This window comes from Bos mutus, chromosome 4 (genome assembly GCF_027580195.1).
Source record: "Bos mutus isolate GX-2022 chromosome 4, NWIPB_WYAK_1.1, whole genome shotgun sequence".
NCBI lineage: Eukaryota > Metazoa > Chordata > Mammalia > Artiodactyla > Bovidae > Bos > Bos mutus.
Window position 1 is genome coordinate 21,191,088 of NC_091620.1, and position 27,613 is coordinate 21,218,700.

The following is a 27,613-nucleotide window of genomic DNA, read 5'->3' on the forward strand; positions in this document are numbered from 1 at the left end:
TTTAATGGATAATTACTATCTAAAACATCTTCACAGCAATTTTGATAACTTTACAGACTCTCAAATCTCAGGTTGAGGATTAATATTCTGTCCAGGGTGCGGTAATCTTACACTTATGGAGAACTGTACTTATAGAGAAAGAGCAGGTCAATCTGATCCTTAATTTAATGCCTTTCCCTTAATGTTCTGTCCTAGAGGCAGAGCAGCAGGATTGTCCCCAAATCCATGTCTTCCCCAGAATGAATTTAGCAATAAGCTTAAAACAGCTGCTTTGTGGAGTTAAATAGGAAAATCTTAAATGGTAATAGCAGAGACAAACAGAATTAACATGAATAGGTAGATTTAAAGACAGTTCAGTGTCATGTTAGTTCCTTTTATGTTAATCCTCTCTGAGAATGACAGGTTTAAGACTAGAATGTCTTGGGAAGATCCAAAGGCAGAGTATCACTGAGAAAGAAACGCAAGTGCAAAAGGTCTGTGTAGGGAGTAAGTCGGAGAAGGCAATGGCACCCCACTCCAGTACTTTGCCTGGAAAATCCCATGGGCAGAGGAGCCTGGTAGGCTGCAGTCCATGGGGTCGCTAAGAGTCGGACACGACTGAGCGACTTCCCTTTCACTTTTCACTTTCATGCATTGGAGAAGGAAACGGCAACCCACACCAGTGTTCTTGCCTGGAGAATCCCAGGGACGGGGGAGCCTGGTGGCTGCCGTCTGTGGGATCACACAGAGTCGGACACGACTGAAGTGACTTAGCAGCAGCAGCAGGGAGTAAGTGGGACAAAAGGTCAGAGTGGCTGGAGCACAGTAAGCGAGATGGGGAAAGAGGCAAGAGACAAATCTGAGACAAGAATAAAATTTTATTTCACACCTTACAAAAGGATAAATACGTAGTGAATCAAAATTTTAAATGTAAAAAAAAGAAAAGAAACTTTAGAAGTAATCAGCTGAGATGTTTTTAAAAACTCACACTAGGAAAGGCCTTTCCAATTATGATTGATAATTTTGACTATTTAAATTTTATGAAAGAAAAATAGCCTTAGTCAAAAGACAAATTGGAAAGAAACAATTATAACACATTTCACAAAGGGTGAATTACCCTGATAATAATCGAGGAGAAACAACAACAGTACCCTGGCAGCTCAGTGGTAAAGAATCTGCTTGCAGTGTAGGAGCCTCAGGAGAAGTGGGTTTGATCCCTGGGTCAGGAAGATCCCCTGGAGAAGGGAATGGCACCTCACTCCAGTATTCTTGCCTAGAGAATCCCATGGATAGAGGAGCCTGGCGGGCTACAGTCCATAGGGTTGCAAAGAGTCAGACACGACTGAAGAGATAGCACGCAGGCACACAATAACCTAATAGAAAAATGGAGAAATACAAGAACAGATAGTAAAGCACAAAATTCAGGAGCTAATTTTATGAAATTAAATACATGTCTGAATACTTGAATGACAGTTTCTAGTTGGAGACAGTTTTTCCTCAGAATTATTAAGGCTTTGCAACACTGTTTTAAAGCTTCCAGAGTTGCTACTGAGAAGTCCAAGGCCATTTATCAATTTGATTTTTGGATGCTGCTGCTGCTGCTAAGTTGCTTCAGTCGTGTCCGACTCTGTGCGACCCCATGGATGGCAGCCCACCAGGCTCCCCGTCCCTGGGATTCTCCAGGCAAGAACACTGGAGTGGGTTGCCATTTCCTTCTCCAATGCATGAAAGTGAAAAGTGAAAGGGAAGTCGCTCAGTCGTGTCCAACTCTTAGCGACCCCATGGACTGCAGCCTACCAGGCCCCTCCGTCCATGGGATTCTCCAGGCAAGAGTACTGGAGTGGGTCGCCAGTGCCTTTGTCTGCAATCTGTGCCGACCTTCCCCATCATAAGCTTTAGTTCTCTTTGTCACCAGTGTTCCAGTAATTATCTTTTTTAGTTCCACTGACACACTGGACAGATGGCCCAGGTCTCATGCCAGTTTCCAAACAGTGGTTGCAACCATAGCAGGTGAGCATGAACTTATACCTGGGATTCTTTTTTATTTCTATTTTTTATTTTATTATTATTTTGGCTATACCTTGCAGCATGTGGAATCTTAGTTCCCCAACCAGGAATTGAACTCACACCCCCTGCACTGGAAACAGAGAATCATAACCACTGACAACACCAGGGAAGTCCCTGTATTCTTTTTTAAAAATAGCTTTTTATTTTAAAAAAAAGCATATATATATATTAACAAATCTATATATAACATATATATTTTATTCATCGGAAGGACTGATGCTGAAGCTGAAACTCCAATACTTTGGCCACCTGATGCGAAGAGCTGACTCATTTGAAAAGACCCTGATGCTGGGAAAGATTGAAGGCGGGAGAAGGGGATGACAGAGGACGAGATGGTTGGATGGCATCACCAACTCAATGGACATGAGTTTGAGTAAACACTGGGAGTTGATGATGGACAGGGAGGCCTGGCGTGCTGCAGTCCATGGGGTCACAAAGAGTCAGACACGACTGAGTGACTGAACTAATGACTGTATACATTTGGCAAAACCGTCGAACCATAAAAAACATACATTTGGTGATTTCCCCAGTCCTTTCCCAAAAGGACCTATGGCCATTTACTCAGATGACAGTAAACTGAGGAATACTTGACTTTTCTGAGGACTGGGAGACTCAAAGTCATAGTTGACATTGATACAGAGACCCAGGATGTACCATTGCCCTTTTGGTACAGCTTTGGAGTCTGGGAACTAAGTAATAAGTGCAGCCCTGGTCCAAGTCCATCTTACTGTGGGTCTGCTGGTTGGCAGACCCACTTTGTGGTCATTTCCCCTTTCTTTAACATATAATCAGGATCTACAAACTTGACGGAGAAACCCCAATGACTTCTTACCCTGGATATTGGAGCCTTTAAGGCACAGTGGAGTGTGAATTATTGTGTCAAATTAGATGTCAAAGCTTCATGCTTATTATGTAATAACAGTGTAGTAATTCTAGAAGAACACAATATGTCACATTTCCAGATTAAGCAGTCCCCACACTATTTCCAGCTCACAGGAAAGGAAAGTTTGAAAACACAGGAAAATTTAAAACAATGTTTCATTACAGCAGAATTTCTTCACAAAAATAAAATGTGAAAATGAGGCTGCAGTGGTTTCTGAGTGGCTCATCTGTTAGTCAAGCAAGGAAAGCCATTTACCAATGGAGAGTTAATTAAACTGTGTTTGCTTGTAGCAGTTGATGAAAAATGTATGCAAATAGAATAAATCAGCCTTTTGTTCAAGGAGCTAAGATATTGGGAGCAACATCAAGAGTCAGTCCAAAAACAAGGCAAATGATTTGAGTGGTTTCTGTGGGCTCTTTGGTCTGAAGTGTACTTTGAAGTGAAAGTGAAAGTTGCTCAGTTGTGTCCAAATCTTTGGTACCCCATGGACTATACAGTTTCTCCAGGCCAGAATACTGGAGTGGGTAGCCTATCCCTTCTCCAGGGGATCTTCCCAACCCAGGGACTGAACCCAGGTCTCCCACATTGCAGGCAGATTCTTTGTCAGCTGAGCCACCAGAGAAGCCCAAGAATACTGGAGTGGGTAGCCTATCCCTTCTCCAGGGGATCTTCCTGACCCAGGAATCAAATTGGGGTCTCCTGCCTTGCAGGTGGATTCTTTACCAGCTGAGCTACCAGGGAAGCTAAAGTCTACTTTGCCTGGTTATTAATATAGACACGGCAGCTTGCTTTTGATTATTATTTGTATGGTATATCTTTTTACATTCCTTTTTTTTTATAGTGATTTTAAAAATCGCATAATATTGATGATCTTAATCATTTTTAAGTGTATAGTTCAGAAGTACCTTCATGTTGCTTTGGAACAGATCTCCAGAACTTTTTTATGTTTTATTTACTTTTTATTCTAGTTTTATTGAGAGACAGTTGATGTACAGCAGCACTGTAGAAGTTTACAGTATGCAGCATAATTTGACTTCATCATGAATTACCACAAATTTAGTGAACATCCATCACCTCATATAGATACAAAAATTAAGAAATAGAAAAAAATACTTCTCCTTGCGATGAGCACTCTTAGGATTTACTCTTTTAACAACTTTTATATATAATATACGGACTTCCCTCATAGCTCAGTTGGTAAATCATCTGCCTGCAATACAGGAGACCAGGGTTCGATTCCTAGGTCAGGAAGATCCCCTGGAGGAGGAAATGACAACCCACTCCAGTATTCTTGCCTGGAGAATCCCATGGACAGAGGAGCCTGGCGGGCACTGTCCATGGGATCACAGGAGTCAGACATGACTGAGTGACTAACAGTTTCAGCTTAGCGACTAAACCACTACCACCACCATACATAATGTACACTCCAGAACTTTTTCTTCTTGGAGAACAAGAAATTCTATATCCATTAAACAATTCCCTCCCTGCCTCTGGCAATTACCATTTAACTTTCTGCTTCTGTGAATTTGACTGCTTTGGATACTTCATGTAAGTGTAATTGTGCAGTATGGGAGCTCAGAGAAGTCCCAACAATTTTTTCAAGCAACCACACCTTGCTTGAAAGTTTCACTTGAGGAAAATAAGGTAATATTCTAGGGCAAGAGTCAAAGAACTCTTTCTATAAAGAATCAGTTAGTAAATACTTTAGGTTTTGCAGACCAAGAGGCAAATTGAGACTATTCAGTAGCTATTTACTTAACAAGAGAGAAAACAAAGCTTCCCAAATTTCTTATTGATGAAATTAAAAATAGAAACTGACCACAATTTTTTTGGTAATACAAGTCTACTAACAAGAATAGAATTCTTCTCAAGTGGGAGAGTCTACACACCACGTGTTTCCTGACATGACAGGCGTCTCTTGTTGCAGAGCACAGGCTCTAGGTGCTTGGACATCAGTAACTGTGACACACGGGGTTAGTTGCACCATGGCATGTGGAATCTTCCTGGAACGGGGATCGAACCCATGTCCCCTGCACTGGCAACAGATTCTTAACCCCAAGACCACCAAGGACATCCAAGAGTCTCTCCTGAACATTTACAGAAGAGTGGAATTCCTGGGTCATAGTATGAAGCTAAAGTTTGCAAAAAAGGCCATACTGTTTCTCAAAGAATAAATGAAAGTAGGTAAATAGGAACAATTAAAGTTAAGATTAAACATCTTATAAATATTATTCAAGCCTTCATTTATGTTATCTTCATTGGACATAATTATTGACTTATTCTCTATGTGGTTAAAGTCTGTACTTCAAGTTTCATCTTAAGATGCACTTCCCCTATGTAGCCTTTTGTGTGTGACCCATCCACAGTATTTTCCCCTGTTACATTTTCTCAGTAAATGTATTAATATAAGCTATACTATCCTATCATTTCATTGCTTTTACAGTACCTTGCAATTATTCTTTAGATTGCTGTTATCTACATTTTCATCCTAACATACACTTTCAATTTTTAAGACTTGAATAACATGTCTCATCACCACCATATTAATAGCTACTTCTCAGTTTAAAACTAGCAAAGGAGGGTATAATTATATGTCTATGGAGGAAATGAAAAATTGGAAGGGCTCATGTAATTAACTGTACATAATATGTATGTGTAGTTTATACATAGTGGGAAAGACTTATACATATTTAGAGATGCAATAAGATTCCCTTGAAATTTTTGTTACACATATAGCTATGTCTAAGTTATGATGCAGAAACCCAACTCAGAACCCCATCAACAGAGATCTCAGTTTTTTTTCCCTGTAAGGAGAAAGGGTTCATTTACACAAGTGGACTGAGTTTTTTATCTGCTTGTATTTCTCTTTTTGCTTTGGTTTGTGGGAAGCTTGAAAGTAGATTTACAGCCCATTTTTCATAGTTCTGGTATGTATTTTTGTGTATTAACTTTACTCATGCCTTCCTTTTTTTTGACCAGACTGCATGGCTTATGGGATTTCAGTTCCCTGACCACGGATCAAACCAAGACCTTCCGTAGTGAAAGCACAGAATCCTAACCACTGGGCCACCAGGGTATTCCTTCTTTTACTCTTAAATGCCTTCTATTTGTTATATATATATGTATGTATATATATATATATATATATATATTTGCTAATTTATCTCTAATTGTTTCTTGAACACAGTAGAAGTAACTGACCAAATAAATACATGAATCATTACACACACACACAAAGGTGAATTAAATCAAATGCTTCTGTAATTTGCAGTATGGATGCTCACATCTGCGTTTCCCACTGCCCTCTCTCCTGAGGTTCACCTAGCAGCCTCCTGCTTTCCTGTATCTGAGGTTTGTAAGCTGTGTTGCCTTGTTCGGTAGCCTGAGTGGTGGGCCTGCTGTGTCTGCTTCCATTTCTCTTTTTGCCCCAACCACCAAGGCAGTCCTTTGGCTGCTGCTGCTGCATCACTTTAGTCGTGTCCGACTCTGTGTGACCCCAGAGACAGCAGCCCACCAGGCTCCTCTGTCCCTGGGATTCTCCAGGCAAGAACACTGGAGTGGGTTGCCATTTCCTTCTCCAATGCATGAAAGTGAAAAGTGAAAGTGAAGTCGCTCAGTCGTGTCCGACTCTTAGCGACCCCATGGACTGCAGCCTACCAGGCTCCTCTGCCCATGGGATTTTCCAGGCAAGAGTACTGGAGTGGAGTGCCACTGCCTTCTCCGAAGAAGGGGTTTGATGCAGAAAAGAGTGCAAGGTTGTCTATACACTACACAGTCAATACACATGCATCAGCTGATTGTGTTCACACATCCTTTTGGTGTGTGGCTGCCTCATAATATCACATATTCCTCCAGAGTCGAGGCAGGTTGTGGGCACATCATCAGGTCTCTAGCTCTGCTTTTCTGAGAGCATCTCTAAATAAGCAGATGACTGTTTGGACATTATCATAAAATACACACAAACCTGAGAAGTATTTTATAGGATGAAGAAGAAAGATAACTATTTATCTAAGTCATATTAAGGGAGTCATAAATACAAAAACTAGTAAATCACTAAAATTAGTAAAAACTAAGATCATAGCATCTGGTCCCATCACCTCATGGCAAATAGAAGGGAATAACTGGAAACAGTGACAGATTTTCTTTTCTTGGGCTCCAAAATCACTGTAGACAGTGACTGCAGTGAAATTAAAAGATGCTTGCTACTTAGAAGAAAAGCTATGATAAACCTAGACAGTGTATTAAAAAGCAGAGACATCACTTTGTCAACAAAGGTCTGTATACTCAAAGCTATAGTTTTTCCAGTAGTCATGTGTGGATATAAGAGTAAGTCCATAAAGAAGGACCCCAGAGACCCCAGAATTGATGCTTTTGAACTGTGGCACTAGAGAAGACTCTTAAGAGTCCCTTGGACAGCAAAGAGATCCAACCAGTCAATCCTAAAGGAAATCAACCCTGAATAGTCATTGGAAGACTGATGCTGAAGCTGAAGCTCCAATCCTTTGGCCATCTGATGCGAAGATCGAACTCATTGGAAAAGACTCTAATGCCGGGAAAGGTTGAAGGCAGGAGGAAAAGGGGATGACAGAGGATGAGATGGTTGGATGGCATCACCGACTCAATGGACACGAGTCTGAACAAAGTCTAGGCGCTAGTGAAGGACAGAGAAGTCAGGCGTGCTGCAGTCCATGGGGTCTCAGAGTCATACACAACTTAGTGACTGAATAAAAACAACAAAGGAAATCACAAATTCATTTTTGTTATTAGAAAGTAGATATAACTATTGTGATTTAATGCCCACTAGCTTGAAACTTTTTAAGTGTATCAAGCCATAAAGAAGGAAAGCAGTCCTTTGGCTTCTGTGTACTTGGATATATGTTGCATGTGCTGCACAAACGGCAGAGGTCTGGGCGTCTTGGTAGCTGTTGAGTTCTAGGATCCATTCTGGTTGCTTCTCCCAAATGGGGAAGGAGGTGTCTCCTATATAAGGATACAGACATTCCCACTGCCTTATTATATCTCTCAGTAGCTTGTTCCTATTGAGACAACAATCACATGTTACTGTGTTTCGGTGGGTATACTTCTTTTAGACTGAGTTTCTTAAGGATCAGGATTGTGCGTTCTCTGCATCTCTAGCACCTAGCATATGCTTGCTGTGCTATGCTGTTCTTAGTCGTTCAGTCATGTCCAACTCTTTGCAACCCCATGGACTGTAGTCCACCAGGTTTCTCTGTCCATGGGGATTCTCCAGGGAAGAATACTGGAATGGGTTACCATGCCCTCCTCTGGGTGATCTCCCCAACCCAAGGATCAAACCCAGGTCTCCCACAATCCAGGTGAATTCTTTACTGTCCGAGCCACCAGGGAAGCCCAGTATATGCTTGGCACACCAGAAAACAATTACTGCTATATTTAAAATGGATAACTAACAAGAACCTATTGTACAGCACAGGGAACTCTGCTCAGTGTTATGTGGCAGCCTGGATGGGAGGAGGGTATGGGGGAGAATGGATACATGTATATGCATGGCTGAGTCCCTTCACTGTTCACCTGAAACTATCACATCATTGTTAACTGGCTATATCCCAGTACAAAATAAAAAGTTCAAAAGGAAAAAAAAAAATTAGATGGGAACAAGAATCCATGAGGTCAGATCTCACAAGTACCCTGCTCTTCCAGTTACTACGTTAAATTATTCAGTCAAGTATTTGGAAGCTTTCTATATATGAGACTTGTATAGTGTTGTATAACGTTTGTTAATGTTGTATAATGAACTTCTGGAATGCACTGTGACTTAGTAGAGAGCCAAACCTAACATGGCTAAGCAGGAAATACAAGCCTTAGTAGACAAGGCTTCTTAGGGCTGTCTATTCTCCTCTCAGAAAGAGTAACTTGTGGAGAGTAAAACTTGGTGTTTCCCCCTTCACTCTGAGGTCAGGAAAGAAAGGGGAGAAGGCACATTATAAACCCACCACCCTTACTCACGGCACTTAAGAGAATACCATAAATAACCAAATAATAAGCTTTAATTTAAATATGTTACAGTGGAACATAACAATTCTTTTGAAGTATAAAAATAACATTTTTTCCATTTGCAAGTAGTATCTGCTACAGAGTATAAAGAGCACATTGATGCTATGAATTGTACACATTATCACTCCATTCCCAAGCCTGGACCCTCTCCTCTCCATGCAACACTACTCTGCAATCTTGAGGCCCCGTCAAGGGGCCAAGCTACTTCAGAAGTAGCAATCCTTAATAACAGAATTGGGCAGTAGCTCTCTTAAACTAGTCTCTATGGGGTTTTTTTTGGCGGGGGGGTCGGTTCTATAGATAAAAAACTTTTTTAAAAAGTTAATCTAAAATTCTGGGAATTGCTCTTTTTGGAATATGTTTTTTCCAGGAGACAGAAAAATGGCAGGGAGAAGCTGGAGCATTAAGATCAACAAGAGCTCATTTAAAAGTAAATCACTATCCGTGGAAAAGCTTTCCAAGTATAGGAAATTTGAAAATAACAGCAACTAACTGGAAGACAAATTTCATTGCCAAAAACCACTGAAGAGGTCCATACGTCTTTCTCTACTGTCATGTTTCCTAATATTTTGAGTGAGGTAAGTAAGAATCACAAGGATTCTAAAGATTATGGCAGGTTCTGTCCAGATCTGACCCACCTAGTAACTTAGATACTGAGGACCAACTAGTGAAAAAACAGAAACAATATAATAAGGAACAGAAGCTTTTGTATATAAAAAATTGCGGTGTAATTTTGTTTTCTAAAACTCAGCTATTCTGGCCAGTTTATTTTGATTTGTGCTTTGACTTGATTAGATCTGGGTCTAATAAAAGACTGGAGAACTGGCCACCTTCCTGAGTGGAGGTGGGAGAACCCTCATAATCGTCCAGAAGGCAGAACCCTCTGCCATCACTGACCTCACCTCCGCTGCGCTGACTTCTGCCACGTTCCCGTCTCTATCCTATGCAACTCCTTCATCCTCAGTGGATGCTGGGGTGGGGTGGAAAACCTGACTCAGTGCTTATAGGAATTCTTGTCTTTAGTGCTTCAAGGAATGGTGACCTTGAGTTCTCCTGCTGGAGAGGAATGGCTCTGCGCTTATGTAATGCTGGTACCTTCAACTGGCAGAAACAAAGTATGTAATATAGAAACAAAGTAACCTGGTACATAAAATGTGTAGGTCGATCTTCCAAAAATGGGTTGTGAGCCTAAAAATGCTCAGTTGTATAAGTTGTGTTGCGAGAGCTCAGCAACATTGAGCTGGAATAGGACTTAGGACAAAGTCCATCCATTAGGGAGGGAATCCCTCAAAGAACTTTACATGATTCATATTCTATTATCATTGCATTAATAAATAAAATAATCTTTGGAGCCCTACTTTCAAAAATTGATATTTACTTAGTGAGATAGAGGAAGGAAAACCTAACCTGTAAGACCACCTAAAATATAACGGAGAAGTGACTGATGAGACCTGTATACTTTGTTTCCTGAATATCTTTAAAATGTCCCACACAGATTTTCTTCATATAGAACTCACCTTTTAAAAACTGCAATATACATGTTACTCTGCTGTAACATGTTATTATCATCAACAATTCAACTATCAAAAGAATAACCCCATAAGTCTATTATCTATTAGTGCCTGGACAGTTTGATGAAGGTTCTTACTGCCATTCTTAGAACCAGGTAGCTATTTATAACTTCTGCTCTCCTAAGATTCAGAGATGCATTACAAAACTTTTTATGGATTTCCCCAGTAACACAGGATCACGTACATAGATGGCTAAAATTAAGATGACAGAAATGATGTGACCCTTGAGCAGTAAAGGCATCTGTTATTGCAACTTGGAGAAAATGCCATGGAATGCTAATAAATAAAAAAAGTTTATGTCATTCTCCTTTAAGTCAGTAAATTACATAAGAGTGCTCTGAGTATTTTTAGAATAAAGGCACTGGACAAGTCCAAAGTCTTATTGCTCATGGGATCATATGGGAGCCACAGCCCAGACTACAGCTCTTAACTCAGCCAGGAGGCTTGGTCTAAGCTAGCCTGTCACTGATCAGGAGGCTTGGAGACCAAGGAAGGAGATGTCAATAAACAGAGCCTTGTCTCTAACATAAACTTGAGGGAAATGATCTCCAATTTTATGTCAAAGTGGTGATGGGTTCTGGAGGACTTGGGGGCTGTTTTAGACAGGCACTCTGTTTTCTTTGGCCCATTTCTTCATGATCCGGACGATGTACTCGACTTGCGGGTTACCCGTGCTTCTCAGTAAGTGGAGCACTTCTCGAAGGGTCTCTCTGAGGAAACGGTGTGAAAGGACAAGAATGCAAATTAACAGCTAAAATAACTTGTGACGGTTCTTCACATCCTTCTAGCAGGCATATCTGCCTACCCTTTTCCTGTGTTTTCATAAACCAATCACAGACTTCCTAGCTTTCTATTCTTATGGTGCCATAGTAAAATGGAAATTCTGTGAACTCCTCACCAATCTCAGTTTTCTTTGTTTGCATACACACACATATACACATATTTTTTTTGTCTGAATATGACATAAATATTTCTGTTTCTATCGTTATTCTGTAGGACAGAATAGAAAGTGTGTATTAAGGAGCTGGGTTCAAATTCTAGCTCTGTGCTAACAGGTCACTTAACTTGACTGAGTCCCAGAGTTCTCCTTTGTTTAATGTGGTAATCACCCCAAACTGGGTGTCACTGCCATAAATGGAAAATGTCAGAAAGCTGGGGTAGATGATCTCTTCAAGAAAAGTGACACATTAATAAATACAGAAGAGGGGAAAGTTAAGGACCATGATTTGGCAAATATTCAATATTTATATCTAACTAATTTAAATTTAATTTAAATTAAAACTCATGTTTTAAGTAATACATACTAAATCTTCCCTGTTACATCATCAGATCTATAGATGACTGCCTACTGATCCTCTTCCCTAAGGGTTCGCTCATATTTTATCCTTTTTCCCTCAAGTGTCTTCTTTCAACTACCCAAATTCTTTTAAACTTTTAACAGTACTAGAAATATATACAAGGTAGGAACTAATTTTTGATAGATTATTTACTTATAAAATAGTCATTATCTTCTATCATAGATCAGTAACAAATACATTCCATGAAATTACTTTCAGAAAATGGAATTTAGTTTTCAGTAGTTTAACTGTTATTACAAATGGAACTATATGCCATGTAATTTTGTGTGGTCTAATGTCTCAGTATTTCCTGAAATATGAGAAGGCAAAAAAAATTAATTTTTAACCACACTCACTCCATTTCTAATTCTTTGAGGTCTAAACTAAGAGACACAAGAAAAAAACCAACAGGCAAAGAAAAGAGCAGAAGAGATTGAAAAAGACATTGCTTGTGAAAATGGCAGTATAAAACTTAAACTTTCATTCATCATTCTAAAACGTCATTATTTTATTGCATTGAATCTATAGGTTGCTTTGGGTAGTATACTCGTGTTATTGCATTGAATCTATAGGTTGCTTTGGGTAGTATACTCATTTTATTGCATTGAATCTATAGGTTGCTTTGGGTAGTATACTCATTTTATTGCATTGAATCTATAGGTTGCTTTGGGTAGTATACTCATTTTATTGCATTGAATCTATAGGTTGCTTTGGGTAGTATACTCGTTTTATTGCATTGAATCTATAGATTGCTTTATAATTTTTAGTTTTCAGAGGATGTTAGCCAGGAAAACAATTGTCACCCCCCCAGGAAACCAGCAAGTGCACAGAATAGCGTCTCTTGTCTGTCTACTTACTTGGGTTCCCTCCCAGCCAAGATCATCTGGAATATGCCCACACAGGCACCCCGCTTGCCTTCCCAGTATTCAGGGTTGGGGTCCAGCCTCTCTAAGACATCAAATGCTTTGGCTGAATAGTAAAACTGGCCCATCTGAATAAAAGAAAGTATTGTGGTAATACTTGTAGTCAAAAGATCCCACAAAATGAAACTAAATGTAAAGATACCATGAAACATAACATAAGTACATAAAACACGTGTATGGGTAATGACAACATTCTTAGTTAGCAAATTAACTTCTATTCCTTATTAAAACGAGAAGGGAAATCACAGTTTGTGTACATGGGTTCAGTTTAAATCCCCTTACCTTCATTAAGTTTTCAGCAATACAACATTTCTTCTACATATAGTCAAGTTATGCTATAATCAACACATTTGTCATTTCTTCTAATTCTATTCTTCTGTTCTTGAGGATAAATACTGATGACTGATCCAGACTGGTTATTTTTCAAGTTTCCTCAATACATTCCAAAGCTGACTACTTTCATTCATTTTCTGCTTATTTGATCATGTTTCACCCAAGAGAATGATCTTTCCCTGACCTTTGCCCTGTCATCTCAGAATACCTAGATGTATACTGACTCCTAAACAGCAAACCTCTTAAATATTTAATTCCTTTTGACAAACTTCTTTCCCAAACACACTACACACTCCCATGGCCTTGTACAGTATGCTATCATTAAATTTTGCTTAGATGTTGCTGTTGTTGTTCAGTTGCTAAGTTGTGTCCAACTCTTTGTGACCCTATGGACTGCAACACACCAGGCTTCTCTGTCTTTCACTTTCTCCTCGAGTTTGCTCAAACTCATGTCTATTGAGTCAGTGATGCCATCCAACCATCTCGTCCTCTGTCGTCTCCTTCTCCTCTTGCCCTCAATCTTTCCCACCATCAGAGTCTTTCCAAAGAGTCAGCTCTTTGCATCAAGTGGCCAAAATATTGGAGCTTCAGCTTCAGCATCAGTCCTTCCAATGACTAGTCAGGGTTGATTTCTCTTAGGATTGACTGGATTGATCTCCTTGCAGTCCAAGGAACTCTCAAGAGTCTTCTCCAGCACCACAGTTAAAAAGCATCAATTCTTTGGGGCTCAGCCTTCTTTATGGTCCAACTCCTCATCTGTACATGGCTACTGGAAAAACCATATGGACCTTTGTTGGCAAAGTGCTGTCTCTGCTTTTTAATATGCTGTCTAGGTTTGTCATAGCTTCTCTTCCAAAGAGCAAGCATCTTTTAATTTCATGGCTGCAGTCTCATAAATATATAGGGTTACCAATTTCACTGAAGTCTTCAAGTTGCTTGGAAATCCTCCCTTATTTAGTGTGGTTTAATTACTTCTCCTTTTCCATAAACTGTTGCTTTAAACCTTTCCAATTTCCTTAAGATCTCTATTGCATTCTTAGCTTAGCTTTTTTCTCTACTTCATAGGGAAGACACAACTTTCCTGCCTTCCATTCAAATTATACTTCATTACTCTGCCTATCTCACAGAAAGAAGTGTTCTTATTCCTTTTCAAGGTTAATCCTTCTTCCTATGTTCACCTAAAATATTTTTTTTGGTAAAGAAACACACCAAATGATGTGAGAAACATACATGCACAGTTTAATGACTATAATGTCAATACAAGTGTAACTACCACCCATGTCAAGAAACAAAACATTGAGAGCAAAACCAAAGCTCTGTGTTTCACTTCTATACCACAGCCCTCTCTTCCCATATTTTCATAACTACTAGTCTGACTCTTATGGTCATCAGTTCTTTGACTGTATAGCTGTATCAGCTTTGTATATATGTTTAGACAACATAATTGAGTGCTGCCTCTTAGTATGTTAACTATATGAAATAATGCTGTAAATATTATTTTGTATCTTTGTATATGTTTTTACAATTTGTCTATATTGTTGGATATAGCCCTAGTTGGGTCATTTGCTAAAGCCTTTTTTATTTTGGAATAATTATAAACTGACAGGAAGTTACAAAGATAGTACAGAGTGGTCCCATGGAACATCAAACCCAGGAAACTGACATCACTACAATGTATGTGTACATTTCTGTTATTTAATCAAGTGTGTCAGACTCATATAACCACCACCCCCAGCAAGACAGAACTATTACATCACCACAAATCTGTACCTCCCAGCTGACCATTCCTAACCTCTGGCAATCATCAATTTTTTCCTACGTCTCTATAATTTTGTCATTTCAAGAATGCTTTATATATATATATATATGTATACATATGAAATCATATATCAGTTTTTTAAAGATTATGGGTTATGTTATTCTCGTTCAATCTGTCTCCTAGTCCAATTCTCTTCTGTACCTAGTAGTGTTTTCTCAGGCCTCATGCAAGTCAATCTAGCTGCAGATTCGACATTTTCCTTCCTTGGCATTTGATAAAATAGAAACAAGAAAAAGAATAAGGAAAAAGGCTTTTTTTCTCTCTCTCCTGGTTCTTCTCTTTCCCTTCTGTTCATCCTCATCGTCTGTTTCTTTTACTAACTCCTCTGTTTCTATCCCTTAAATACTGATTGGTGTTCCACATGGTTCCTCACCCCAGTCACTGGCTACTCTCATTCTTTCCCATACTCTGCCGCTGCCACAACCACCTCCACCATTAACTTCTGTTAACTTCTGAAGTCACATATTTAATCCAAACCTTTCACATGCTTTCCTGAGCTCTGGGTTCACCCTGCGTATTTCCTACTATAATATCTCTACCTGGGAGCCCCAAACATACTTCAGATTTAATACATTTAAAACTGAACTAAATTCCTGTCCTTTAGTGTTTTCTTTCCTTCTGCCTTCTCTAACTTACTTAATATCATTGCCGTCCACTAAGTTATATTAAACATTTTCAAGTTTCCTATGTTTTAAAACCTTTTCCACTGATGGTGATTTATTTTTGTAATGATTTACTTTGCAATGAGCAAAGTAAATAAATCACTGATGGTGATTTATTTTTGTAATGATTCACTTTGCAATGAGCTATTATTGATTAAGTTGATACTAGACTTTCTTTACCTAATGTTTTCCTGTCTTTTGAGCAGGAAGAAATATTCACCAAATAGTTTTCAGAATTTGAGGTTAGTTTTGTAAAAAGCTTTTAATCTATAGGATAGGGCCCCAAACTCTTCCCTGTCTTTCCAACTCCCTACACACACACACATACACACACACATACAAAGCTCCTCTTTTACTAAATCTGACTCTACTTTTTTCTGGTTCCTTTGTCCTTCCTGTCTACTATTTACATCAAGGTTTCCCAAAGGTTTGGTTTGCAACTCTTTATTCTTCTTACTTGACTCCCTTATCTGGGAAATTTCACTATTTTTCAGGGCATCTATTACTATTGATGGAGAAGGTAACGGCACCCCACTCCAGTACTCTTGCCTGGAAAATCCCGTGGACGGAGGAGCCTGGTAGGCTGCAGTCCATGAGGTCGCTAAGAGTCAGGCACGACTGAGTGACTTCACTTTCACTTTTCACTTTCATGCATTGGAGAAGGAAATGGCAACCCACTCCAGTGTTCTTGCCTGGAGAATCCCAGGGACAGAGGAGCCTGGTGGGCTGCCGTCTATGGGGTCGCACAGAGTCGGACACGACTGAAGAGACTTAGCAGCAGCAGCAGCAGCATTACTATTGAAGTGGTGATTTCTCCAAATCTGTCTCTCAGTGTCAGAGGACACTGTTGTTTTCTCTAATGTGTTTATTTTTGGCTGGATTGGGTCTCCATTGCTGTGCATGAGCAGGGGCTACTCTCTAGTTGCAGTGTGCAGGTTTCTCATTGCGATGGCTCCTCCTGTTGTGGAGCACTGGCTCTAGAGCAAGCTGGCTTCAGTTGTTTTAGCAGGTAGGGTCAGTAGTTGTGGCAGCTGGGCTTAGCTGCCCGGCAGATGTGGAGTCTTCCCAGACCAGGATCGAATCTATGACCTCTGCACTGGCAGGCACATTCATAACCACTTGACCATCAGGGAAATCCAGAGGCCATCATTCTTGAGCTTCAGAACCAAACTTCCAACTACCAGATGAATATCTCTACCTGCATGATACCTAAAGAGTCATAGCCTTTAGAAATCTAAAACCTCCTATCTAAACCACTATTTCCGTACATATGATTTTCAGATTTCATTTATATGTATACATGTTTTATATATACATAAAATCCTGCCTATCTCTGAGTTCAGTTCATTTATAAAAGGGATGACATTTCTGATATCACTATGTGAATTCTCTCACCTATGACCATTTAGTCTCTAGGACACTTTCCCCTAACATTTAGTCAATGCACCAATGTAATACTGATCTTCACTTTCCCCTTAGATTTCACTCAGACTCACCTTGTAGCAGTCATTAGCAATGAGCTGTAGGAGGCTAAAGGACTCGCCAGAGGTTTCCATCTTGAGATAAAGCTCCCAGGCTAGTCTTGGCTTCTTATTCATAATGTCTACAAAGAGAAACAAAGATTTATGTTTTCTAAATGTACAAGAAGTACACTTCTGCATCTTGCTAGTCTATGGATTTGGTTTTATGTTAGAAACATACTAAGTAATAGTAGACAGTGAACATTTTACATGGAAAGCTTGCAATGTTGGCATTAAACTGGTTCCCCATCAGGACTCTATATACAGTGCTTAAAATACTTGTTAGGCTTCAGGTAAGTATGTCTTTTTAGACTGAGTTGATTTTCAGTAGTTCTCACTTTGCTCATCTGCTTAAAAAGTCATCTATCATTCATTCAATCCGACTCATACAGTTTCAGCCTCACTTAGAAGATCTAATTGCTAAAATTTTCCTAAGACGTCAAAAACTTAGTGAACATTTTAAATCCAAGTGAAAAAAAGGAACAAGAAAAAACACTGGAGAGAGAGAAAGACAGAGGTGATAGGCTATATATATACAGCACACAAAAATTACGTTTTTGACATTTTACTACTTTTCAGGCCTGTACCATAGTGAAAAGGTAAAATTAACATAACAATATCATTTAGCAAAAAAAAAAAGCAAAGTAAACTGAGATTCTGGAAGGCGGAACACGCTAAAGAAAGAACTTGGCATCTTTTAGGACTGCTGGTGCTAGGTCACGGCCATATGGAAGAACTAACCGCAAGGCACACTCGTATACATACACACACATGGCCACCTTTACTGAGCAGCACTAACAACACAATCTCAGAGTTTAACCATTCTACAAGACAAAACCAGAAAACACTCAATAAAAGGAAGATTCGTCTATAACGTTTAAAAGAAGACTCACAGCACCGAGCTAACCAGCTGAGGTAAATGTAGTCATTTTTCATCTTCTCACTTTGGATTAAAAGGAAAACCTGCAAGAGGAGGGAAAAGGGAACAAACATACAGAAGCTTTTACAGTGAAAATATCCACAGCAGCTTGCCTTAGACTAATGAGCATTATAATGACCAAATTCTACACAGGCTGCTGAGAAAAGTGAAGGATAAAATTGTGGTGATTTAAACACATTTCTCTCAGTTATTGAGGCTTCCCTCGTAGCTCAGTCAGTAAAGAATCTGCTTGCAATGCAGGAGACCTGGGTTTGATTCCTGGGTTGGGAAGATCCCCTGGAGAAGGAAATGGCAACCCACTCTAGTATTCTTGCCTGGAGAATCCCATGGACAGAGGAACATGCGCTACAGTCCATGGGATTGCAAAGAGTCAGTCACGACCTAGTGACTAAGGACGAGCACTCAGTTATTGATATCATAAGGTGACATGAGGTTAGTAAGGAATAGAAGATTTGAACAGAATAATTAACAACTGCAGATGCTACTGGGCAATAAAGTAAGTCTTAACAGATTTTAAACGATTCATGTTATACAGACCACACTCTATGACCACAATACAATTAAGTTAGAAATCAAAATAACCTGGATATATATATTTCCCCTTCTGATTCATGTTGAGGTTTGACCAAAAACAGCAAAATTCTGTAAAGATTGTCCTTCAATAAAAATATATTAATAATAAAAAAAAAAAAACCTGGAAAAGATAACATACATAACTTGAAAATCATGAAACATGTTTTAAAATAACTCACACTTAAAGATAATAAAAAGATAATTTCTAAACACGATAGAAATTGGAAAACACTTAGAATTTCAATAATAATAAGTTGAGTCATTTGTTGAGTAATAACAAAACTGAATTAAGTAACTTAACTGAAATATTTTGAATCATTTGGATAATCAATCTATGGAGTTAGATATCAAGATAGTGGTTAGCCTTGTGGGAAAGGGATTGACTCCAAAAGGGATGAGAGGGTTCCCTGCTGCTGCTGCTAAGTCGCTTCAGTCTTGTCTGACTCTGTGCGACCCCATAGACGGCAGCCCATCAGGCTCCTCTGTCCCTGGGATTCTCCAGGCAAGAACACTGGAGTGGGTTGCCATTTCCTTCTCCAATGCATGAAAGTGAAAAGTGAAAGTGAAGTCGCTCAGTTGTGTCCGACTCTTAGCGACCTCATGGACTGCAGCCTACCAGGCTCCTCTGTCAACGGGATTTTCCAGGCAAGAGTACTGGAATGGGGTGCCATTGCCTTCTCTGAGAGGGTTCCCTAGGTTATGATAAAATTCTGTTTTACAATCTGGGTGCTGACTATTTGGGTATGTTCACTTTAAAAATTCATCAAGCTGTGTACTTTGATTTGTATACTTTTCTCCATGTATGTTATGTCTTTATACAATTTATCCAAAAAAGGAAAATATGAATGTGGTTATACATGTATGTCTCTCAATATGGACTGTAGCCCGCCAGGCTCCTCTGTCCATGAGACTTTCCAGGCAGGAATACTGGAGTGGGTTGCCATTTCCTTCTCCAGGGGATCTTCCCCACCCAGGGATCAAAACCCGCATCTCTTATGTCTCCTGCACTGAGAGGTGGGTTCTTTACCACCAGCACAACCTGGGAAGCCCCATAAAATTTATCCAAAAAGGAAAACATGAATGTGGTCATAACCTATGTGTTTATTTATATTGTACTTTTTAATGTAACCTAAGAACAATGGAACTGTCAATAATCCTTTAACTTTAAACATGTATTTCCGTGAGAAAAAGATAATGTTTTTAGATAGAATCATTCAAAAGTCTTCAAAAGCAGGTACCTACCTCTTCACCCTCACTGGTATTGCCAGTTGCAGCTTTGGCTTGGGCATAATTAAAGTTAAAGATGTCATCGTTATAGAAGTAACTCTGAAAAACATCCCAAGAACAGGTCACATTGAGCTTTAACATATAAAATATAAAAACAACAGTTACCACTACTACTCCCACAGTAAAAGGGTCATCTCCAAAAGTATCTTATCTGTGACATATTAGAGTATTTTGTATACAAAATCACCTAGAAAACTACACTGACCTTGAATGAGTTGAGGTAAATCAAGACATCATCAAATTGCTTAAGCAGGAAGAAACAGGAAGCCATGCACTGCCTTCCTGGTATTGTATCTGAAATGGAATGGGAAAAAAATCAGGTGTATTCCTGAAACTAAAAGTTCTCTTTAGCTGAAATTTGAGTTATTTCATAATTTAGCAATAAGAAATGTATTCCAAGACATCTTTCTAGATTCTGAGATTAGATTCTGTTCATTGGACAGAACCTCGGCATGTGGAAGTCACAGTACTCAAGAATGACCAGCAATCTCTCCTGCGAGTCCCACATGAGCATGTGTCCTTCGGGCTACAGTTTTCCCTAGGTCTTTTTTCCAGGGCTTTGATTCTCTCATTCAGCTCCAACACCTGCACATTCAACGAATATGAATTAGTATCCATCATTACTCACCTAGGACAACCTAACACTTCCGATCTCAAATGGAGAAATATTTGGCCATGGAACCATCTGATCCTGATTCTGACCAACTTGTCTGATAACAGATTCCTATTTGAAGTGGCAGAGGATTTGTGTAATACCCTACCTTCACCATGGTCACTCCTGATCCTCCTTCCTCTGTTCAATTTTTTCTCCTGTAACACTTATCACAGTCAGATATACTAAATAATCTATTTCTTATGTCTATAGTTTGTTCTCTCTAGACTGAACACTGCACAAGGGTGGGGGAATTGGCTGGTTTTGTTTACTGCTGTATCCCTAACACCTCAATAAATTTTTGTTTTAAAGAATGAAGTGAAATTGGGAAAGAAAATATTATCCAATAAATGGTTTTGGTGAAACATTTGAAAGAAAATGAATCCCCGGGGTGATCAGAATATTTAATAATAACTTCAGCATGAACACTGTTTGTCAGAATAGATGCCAGCCATTGAAGACAGGTACAGCCAGCCATACTGGTTTATACTGGCTAACTATCAGTCCTGTTTAGATGCCTTTTTCAAAACTTGCACTGAATTTTGAGTGATGAGATCAATAGTTTAATAACAAAAATGAAGCCACAAAACTACTGGCAAAATATAGGTGAATATTACATAACTTCAGGAATAAAAAAGCATTTTCTAAGCTTGATACCCATGTAATAAATCATTATAGAAAAGATAAATAAGATTTAAATGTTTTCATATGGGAAAAATACCATAGGCAAAATTAAAAGCAAATGACCTTCTGAAAAAATATCTACAGCATGACAAAAGCTCTATACCTAAAGAGCTCTTGAGAAATCAATCAAAGTGAACATTTCAAATAAAAAACAGAATCAAAATTTTAAAACTCTTATGAACTACAGAATATACTTATTCTCCTCTGTTTATGTATCCTCTCATCCCATTTTAGCTGAGCTGCTAAGAAGGGCTAATCTAATATTCTCTCCTATGTCTGGGTTCCTGCTTTATAATGGGAAACCTAACAGATATATCCCTGGACACAGAATCAAACTTCACCAGTCAATATACGACCAACTCCAGTGATAAATCGTGCTCACATGTACAGATTCAAACATACCACATTCGCTAGCTGATCCTCCCACCAACTGGAAGAACTGCTGGGCAATTTTCATATGATCCCTCTAAAAAACCAAGCAGAGCTGATAAGAGGAATAAACTGAAAATACATTATTTGTATTACACTCTATGGTTTCAACATATCTGTCAGGATCTAACAAATTTTAAATTCTCAAATCAGCAGTACTAATTTTTATTAGCATCACCAATTAAAAAGTAACAATCTATAATTGAATTAAAACTTAATTAGGATCAGATAGAAAAGAAGAGAAAAAAAAAATTCAATTCCCAAATCCTATTTTAAAAGTACCTTTATTAAATGAACTCATTCATTCATTTAACAAATATTTATTGCTTTTATCATATATCAGACCTTGTGGTAGGAGCTATGGCTAGAACAAGGAGTAACTTACTAAGTAGAATCATTAATTTATTCAATAGCTATTTACTGCCTATTTGAGGCAATCTGGAGTGAGCTGGAGATAAAAAGATTTATTTACATCCCATTTCGTTCCAAAAAGAACCTACTATGCCATATTCAGGTGAATAAGAGCTTAATTTTAGTCAGCGTTTTGTATTTATAAAAAACTTTCCCAAAGAAACAATTATTCTCATTTTACAGATGCCAAAATTATAGCTCAGAGGTATACAAGGTTAAAAAAAAAGTCAGTGAAAGTAAGAATGAAGTTTTGCAATGATTTGCTGTTGTTATTAGATAAACACGTTGTTCAACAATTGGGCTTTTTTTTCCCCTTAAAAAGCAGTAATTCTTAAGGCTATAGCTTTCTATTTTTTTTTTTTTCAGTTTTTATTCTATTCTGCTTTATATTTTGGACAAGCCACCTGGTTTGCGGGATCTTGTTCTCCATCCAGGGATTGAACCTGGGCCCTTGGCAATGAGTGTGCCAAGTCCTAACCACAGGACCACCAGGGAATTCCCTTTTTTTGTCTTCAAATAACACAGAATTCTGTCACAATGGAATCTGGATTGGTGGATATGGAGAAATAAAAGGAACTGCAGAGGAGCCTATAGTAAGCTTATTACTAGTTGAACTTTGAAAGTCATTTTTATTTTTTCCACACACTGTAACTTTACAAACTATAGATACCAGTGGTTTTATACTCACTGAACACATTTCCTGGCCAAGGGCTGCATTGACCACTCCTTTGAGGATATACTCCTGGAAACGTGAAATATCAGTAATTAATTTAAAAGGAACATAAAACTAAGAGATATCACTCAAAAAAATCATTTGCATCAACTCAATGCTTTATATATATTATCAAAAGTTACCCAAAGTCACTTTGCTCTGTTCTATCCCTGGTAAGAATAAAAGAATTAGGAGACTTTCATTTGGTTCTCAGGAAAGTGTTTATATAACAGAATTAATCATATTTGTAAATTCTCAATCATAAGGGGAAAAACTCAGTGGACATGCATAGGAGTTTTGTTTTTATTTCAATTCAGTGGAAAAATTAACCATAAAATGTTTATGTAATAATTTTTACACTTTATCAGCCACTGCCATTTTCTGTGACCATATCACACACACACACACACACACATACACACACATATATAATTTTCCCTTTCCAATGATATAATAACCTTCCTTTGCTAGTGATTCCTTTCTTCAAAAATAAATTAATTAATAACAATAATCCTCTGACTCTCATTTGTAAGGTATTCTCATTTTGGAGTCCTGAGGCCTTATCTGTATCTCCTTTAGACTTGGTTCTATTCTTTAACAGATACTCTCCTTAGCTTTATGAATTTTTTTTTTTTTTTTTGCACCGCACAGGATCTTAGTTCGATGAACAGAGATCAAACCAGTATCCCCTGCAGTGGAAGTATGGAGTCCTAGTGACTGGATCACCAGGGAATTCTGATTTTTATGTGAGTACTATTTTTATTTAAGACAGCTCTTTAAAAGAATAAAACAAAAAATGCTGAAGCTTTTAATACACTTGAGAAATATACCAACTTAGACCTGGAAATATTTTTCAGCCTTTCACCCCATGAGTGGGATGCCTAGTACATGCTTAGCGTTCGTATCACTGGAGACACAATACGAACTCAGTGCCTGCCTTCAGGGAGTGGACACGCAGCAGGGGACACAGACACAGCACAGACAGGCATCCTGGTGACTGAGTTCCCGTGTCTAGTTTCATCAGAATTCTAGATTTCAGTATTTTCAAACTTCCACCCTTTTGAGGAAATGACCATATTTATGGGAGTTTACAAATTTCAAAAAAGCCCAGAATATTGATTCTCATATCAAAAGTCTCATGTAATATTCCCAGATCAACATACACAAACTTTCCTGAGAGTCTACAAGCAGGAATCTTCCCTAATATGCCTTCCAACTACCTTTCAACAGAAATTCCACCTTTAACAGAACTTGGTTAGTAAAAATGTAACACATTGTCAATTACCTGAGGAGTAGTAGGTTCCAGATCCTTAATTAAGTTATAAGCTTCCTGTACATCATCTGAAATATAAGAAATATGTAGCCATATTAGTCTGTATCCTAGCAAACAGTTGCCCCAAATGATAAGGTCCTTCAAATATTCATGAGAAGTATGATTTGCTTTTCTTGTCTCTTAACTCTCCATGAAGTTCAATGCTTAGTAGTAGATAACCAAATATCTGTAGGAAACCTGTATTAAGCCACGAAGCACTTAAGGGTTCAAGCTAAAAATAAGGAACAGGGAAGTATATGTTTATGGCATTGTAATTATATAAGAAAAACATCCATTTTATTTATATGTGTGTATGTATATATATATATATATATATATATATATATATATATATATACAAAAAGTACATAGGAGTAAAATGACACGAAGGCTGGGATTAAGCTTTAAAATATTTCACAACAAAACTGGAAGAAGGAGGATAAATTAAGAAAGACTGGCAATATCTACAAAACTATTGTATCTGGGGTTATTATTTGGGTGTTCATACTATTAACTTGTTTTGTTTGTGTTTGAAAGTTCCTAGAATAAAAATTAGTTTGTAAAATATATAAGGTGTTTCTTTAATTCTTGTCCAAAAGCTTATTTCTTTGCGCTGATGTACCAAATTAGAGAACTATTTGCAAGTTCACGGTCTCCTGTTAATAAACACTTCACATTTCCCTCAGTGAGGAATATGTTGCCTGGTTGGTTCCTACCGTGCACCTTAAAAGGCCCACACTTAGTCTGAGGCCCATGACTGAGTGCCAGCGCCTCTGCGTGGGAGCTCCCACCCCGCGTTCACAACTGTGAGACAACACGCTGCTTGGGCCTGTGCCTACAATTTATCCTTACTCAGGGCAACAAATACCATGCTCATTTTGCATCTTCATATTTTGCAGGAGCTGGGGGTACAAGGAAACAGAAAGACAGATAATTAGAGCAAATAAAAAAGTTAATGATGGGGAAGAAAAGACCCAAGGAACAGTAGATGGACTTTACACACAGAGGAACACACAACAAAGAAGAAATGAGGGAGGGAAAGGAAAAACAACAGAAAACCTGAAATAAAATGAATAGAGGACAAAGGGCAGAAAAATAAGAGGGAAAGCAAAAACCAGAATGGGCGAGAGATTGGAAGCAACAGAAGAGGAAAGAGGAGATGAAGAGAAAAGGCACAACAGATAAATATCAATAAGTTTGCTCTGTCCTGAGAACCTGCTGCAAATATATTTTTGGGTATTATGAAGTGATTTTAAAGGTTAAACAAGTAGTTCAGTTGGAGAGTAAATGTTCTAAAATATCTTACATAGGCAAGATCAAGACATATTTCTCTTACCTTGACGAAGATAGTAAATCACTAAGTTTAGCCTAGCTTCAGGAATGACATCAACCAGGGGAGGCAAAACTTGCAAAGCCCCTTCTCCTCCTCGGAAGACTACCTAAAGACAGAAAAGCCATTATTATGGCAGCAAATATGAGTACGTTTACTGGTGGAAATACACACGGACCTGACACAACAGTTACTCTTTGAAGGGAGGAATATATTTTTGAAGCTTTTTCTATACACACATGACCTTGACCTCATTAAAAAAAAAAAAAAAAGGCATCCTAGGGACTTCTCTGGCAGTCCAGTGGTTAAGACTCTGTGCTTCAAATGTAGGGGCTATGGATTTGATCCTTGTTTGGGGCGCTAAGTCCCATGTGCTTCACAGCCAGGAAAAAAAAAAGTCATCCTAAATGTAAGAAATAGAATAAAGGCATGGCCCTATTGCATATATTTCCTTTTTGCCTCATAAGAACTATACGAAACTCTTAAAGTACCCAATAATTAATGAAACTTCTTTCTAGACAGATATTCTACATTAAAAACTCCATGAAGGAATTTATGAAATCCTTCTGAGATTATTTCCTCATCTCTAAATGGCATTAGTAATGTCCATCTAATTAGTAATGGCATTAGTAATGTTCAGAGTTATCATAAGGATGAAATAAGTTAAAGTGGGCTACATGCATGGCATATCATACGTTATATTTTGTTTTATTAAAATATTAGTAAATATTCATTAACACCTACTATATGCCTGGTATTGTAATACCAGGGCTACACCAGGAAAAAGTCCTTCTCCTGTCTATGACTTATAGTATAGTTATGCTATACTATATGCTGCTGCTAAGTCGCTTCAGTCGTGTCCGACTCTGTGAGACCCCAGAGACGGCAGCCCACGAGGCTCCCCCGTCCCTGGGATTCTCCAGGCAAGAACACTGGAGTGGGTTGCCATTTCCTTCTCCAATGCATGAAAGTGAAAAGTCAAAGTGAAGTCGCTCAGTCAGGTCTGAGTCTTAGCGACCCCATGGACTGCAGCCTACCAGGCTCATCCATCCATGGGATTTTCTAGGCAAAAGTACTGGAGTGGGGTGCCATTGCCTTCTCCGATATTATACTATATAGTCCTGTCTGTATACTCAAATGAGGAGAGACCTTCAAAGAGCAAACTTAAGTATGTTGTCATATAATAATAAAAGCTACAGAGGACAGCTAAAACAAAAACACCATCCATGAAAGGACTGTTTACATGCTGTTTTGTACCCACAGCCTAGCACAGTGTCTGACACATAGTAAATTATATCACAAATATACAGAAATCAAGGCAATCAGGCATAAACTACCTAATCTCTTCTTTCTATATCAAAATATCCATCTGGTCATTTTTTTTTTTTTTTTTGGTTCTCTTTGTCTAAGATGCTCCCTTCCCTTGCCAAGATTAATTCCTACAATTGTCTTCTTTGATGTCATGATTTTAACTCCATTTGGATTTTGTTTCTGCATTAATATTCTATTTCATTAATCCTGGTCCCACTTCTCAACTTTAAATATGCACAAAGGTTTCTACTCTCTTGAAAAATCTTCACTTCACTTGGTGTCACTGTTCCCTCTGAACAGCATCGTACTTTTTCTCCTTTTTTCAATGCCACACTTGAAAAGTAAGTGGCTTGCTGTTTCAACTTCTCTTCCTCTCCTTAACCTCCCAGAAAACTTGCTGCTGCTCTCTGCACACTAATAAACCCATTCTACAAGTCACAAATATCAACCCCTTTGACCAAATTCAATAGACTTTCCTCTCTTGTTGCTCCATGACATATCTGCAGTTTTGACACCGGTGGCCATAGCATGACAATAAAAGCACTAGTCACTAAATGCTGACTGTATGCTGTATGCTGCCTGAGGCACCTTACATATATTACCTCCTTTCATCTTCACAAGGAAATGAGGTAGGTGCTGTGATTTCCTCTATTCTACATAGAGAACACAGAGACTCATCAGTGTTTAGTGACTTACCCAAAGTTACAAAGCTAGTATATCGTGTACTTGATTTTGACATCAGGTCTGACTGCAAAAGCTGATGTCAGTAACAATTTATACTGCTTAATATTTTTTTCAGGTTTTGTCTTAAACTATAAAATTAATCTGTATTTACTAGAAAAAAC

At 38.5% G+C, this 27,613-nt stretch overlaps 1 protein-coding gene across 1 annotated transcript in view; it reads right to left on the minus strand.

The window, feature by feature from the left end:
* Positions 1 to 8,937: 8,937 nt before the first annotated feature.
* Positions 8,938 to 27,613, minus strand: part of IFT56 (intraflagellar transport 56) — a 41,636-nt gene continuing 22,960 nt past the window's right edge. Inside the window, exons 9-18 of the mRNA XM_014479418.2 lie at positions 25,464 to 25,566; positions 24,101 to 24,156; positions 22,792 to 22,845; positions 21,666 to 21,729; positions 20,133 to 20,221; positions 19,883 to 19,966; positions 18,021 to 18,090; positions 17,104 to 17,210; positions 12,728 to 12,861; positions 8,938 to 11,243 (exon numbers count right to left, since the gene is read on the minus strand). Of these exons, the coding sequence (XP_014334904.1) occupies positions 11,132 to 11,243; positions 12,728 to 12,861; positions 17,104 to 17,210; positions 18,021 to 18,090; positions 19,883 to 19,966; positions 20,133 to 20,221; positions 21,666 to 21,729; positions 22,792 to 22,845; positions 24,101 to 24,156; positions 25,464 to 25,566 (873 nt within the window). The 3' untranslated portion in view covers positions 8,938 to 11,131. The remainder of the gene's footprint in view (positions 11,244 to 12,727; positions 12,862 to 17,103; positions 17,211 to 18,020; positions 18,091 to 19,882; positions 19,967 to 20,132; positions 20,222 to 21,665; positions 21,730 to 22,791; positions 22,846 to 24,100; positions 24,157 to 25,463; positions 25,567 to 27,613) is intronic.